This window comes from Engraulis encrasicolus, chromosome 20, assembly GCF_034702125.1.
Source record: "Engraulis encrasicolus isolate BLACKSEA-1 chromosome 20, IST_EnEncr_1.0, whole genome shotgun sequence".
NCBI classification, from domain to species: Eukaryota; Metazoa; Chordata; class Actinopteri; order Clupeiformes; family Engraulidae; genus Engraulis; species Engraulis encrasicolus.
In genome coordinates this window covers 22,663,589-22,666,088 of record NC_085876.1, presented here as the reverse complement: position 1 = coordinate 22,666,088, position 2,500 = coordinate 22,663,589, and the positions used below count along the sequence as shown (strand labels likewise).

At 49.0% G+C, this 2,500-nt stretch overlaps 1 protein-coding gene across 1 annotated transcript in view; it reads right to left on the bottom strand.

Moving 5' to 3' along the window:
- The window catches only part of LOC134435984 (septin-7-like), a 49,680-nt gene that overhangs the window by 27,449 nt on the left and 19,731 nt on the right, over positions 1–2,500 (bottom strand). The window contains exon 4 of the mRNA XM_063185014.1: positions 488–594. Coding sequence (XP_063041084.1) covers positions 488–594 — 107 coding nt within the window. The remainder of the gene's footprint in view (positions 1–487; positions 595–2,500) is intronic.

Sequence of the window (2,500 nt, the reverse complement as noted above, 5' to 3'; positions counted from 1 at the left end):
GAGGTAGCAGAAGTTGTTTCGCCATGAAGTCGCTTTATTCGCTCGGGACGTGGCATCGACATGTTTGATTTACCTAATCACATAATGTCCATAGAGAAAGGGATCACAGAGAGGATGATAGAGAGATGAGGAGGAGAGATGATGTGGGGTGGAGAGGGGGATAGAGGTAGAAGAGGAGAGGGGGATAGAGAGATGATGAGGATGAGTGAATGTACCTGCACAGTCTTCTTGATGTGGTGGGAGGAAGGAGGGGGGTCCAGAGAGAAAGGGATAAGAGAGGGAAGGAGAGGGGGATATAGAGTTGCTGTGAGGAAGAGAGGGGGATAGAGAGAGATGATGAGGATGAGTACCGGCACAGTCTTCTTGATGTGGTGGGAGGAAGGAGGGGGTCCAGAGAGAAAGGGATAAGAGAGAGAGAGAAGGAGAGGGGATAGAGAGTTGCTGTGAGGAGGAGAGGGGGATAGAGAGAGATGATGAGGATGAGTACCTGCACGGTCTTCTTGACGCGGTGGGAGGGGCCAGGGTACTTGGAGGAGTAGAGGTCCGTCAGGAAGAGAGAGTTGATCAGAGTAGACTTACCCAGACCAGACTCACCTGGGAGAGGGAGAGAGAGAGAGAGAGAGAGAGAGAGAGAGAGAGAGAGAGAGGGAAGAGAGAGAGAGAGAGAGAGAGAGAGAGAGAGAGAGAGAGAGAGAGAGAGAGAGAGAGAGATAGAGAGGGAAGAGAATAGAGAGAGAGAGGGAAGAGAATAGAGAGAGAGAGGGAAGAGAATGGAGAGATAGAGATAGAGAGAGAGAGAGAGAGAGAGAGAGAGAGAGAGAGAGAGAGAGAGAGAGAGAGAGAGAGAGAGAGAGAGAGAGAGAGAGAGAGAGAGAGAGAGAGAGAGAGAGAGAGAGAGATGAATAACATTATCAAATTTTATCCAAACCCACAGTCAGATTTTTGGCATTCTTTCTCGAGCGCCTACGGTCACTCACACACACACTCACACACACACACACACACACACACACACACACACACACTCACACACACACACACTCACACACACACACACACACACACACAAATTCATACACACAGGCAAACACTCACACTCACAGACACAGACACAGACACAGACACAGACACAGACACAGAGACAGACACACCGCAGAATTCCTCAATGGCATTCCCTTGTGGTCCATTTCAGAGAGGAAGCGGGGAATAAGAGTATGTGGTGTGTGTACCGTATGTGCGCGATCGCGTGTGTGTGTGTGTGTGTGTGTGTGTGTGTGTGTGTGTGTGTGCGTGCGTGCGTGGTGAGAGACTGTAAGGCCTGTACCAAGTCACAGTTCCTCTTCTCTACAGGAAATGGAGACTAAGAGGTTTTAGGTGCAGGTGTGAAGGTGAGAGTCAATGCCGTGCATGTTTACCTTGTGTGTGTGTGTGTGTGACTGCTAGCTAAGGTGTGTGTGTGTGTGTGTGTGTGTGTGTGTGTGTGTGTGTGTGTGTGTGTGTGTGTGTGTGTCTTGCTATTGCACAATAAACCTCTGTTCTCTACATAGGCTTGCATGTGCTGGTACTGTATACGCATGCATTTTGTGTGTGTGTGTGTGTGTGTGTGTGTGTGTGTGTGTGTGTGTGTGTGTGTGTGTGTGTGTGTGTGTGTGTGTGTGTGTGTGTGTGTGTGTGTGTGTGTGTGTGTGTGTGTGTGTGTGTGTGTGTTGTAGCTGAATAGTAGTGTATATGATTGGTTAAGTTAAACAAAGGCACCAGTGTGTAGAAAGAGCAACTCTTGCATGGAACACGCTCCTCTCCTCCACTCCGCTCTCCTCCACTCCACTCCTCTCTCCTCCTCTTCTCTCCTCTCCTTCTTCCACTTTCCTCCCCTTTCCTCTCTCCACTCCTCCTCCTCTTCCCTCCCCTTTCCTTCTATTCCTCTTTCCCCAACCCCCCTCTTTCCCAGACCCCCCTCTCTCCCCCTTTTCTCTCCCCCTTTTCTCTCTCTCTCTCTCTCTCTCTCTCTCTCTCTCTCTCTCTCTCTCTCTCTCTCTCTCTCTCTCTCTCTCTCTCTCTCTCTCTCTCTCTCTCTCTCTCTCATTCCCTCTCTTTTCAATTCCATCACTTGACCTTTAGCAAATCTGCCAGGAAACATGCGAGTAGGAGAGTAGCAGAGTTTGAGGAAGAGAGAGAGTTGTTTGTTTTTATTTTTTAAATACCATTTTATTGCATGTCAGCTTTGGCAACACATTTGATTTATGAGTAATGCCAATAAAGACAGACAGAGAGAGACCGACAGAGAGAGACCGACAGAGAGAGAGAGAGAGACCGACAGAGAGAGAGAGAGAGAGAGAGAGAGAGAGAGAGAGAGAGAGAGAGAGAGAGAGAGAGAGAGAGAGAGAGAGAGAGGATGAAGATGAAGACCGCAGACAGCTAAGCAGTCTCTATTCTCCATCTGTGTCATTGCGTGTCAATATTTTCCAGCGGGGCAAAACAGTTCTGACCTCCCCACTGCCAT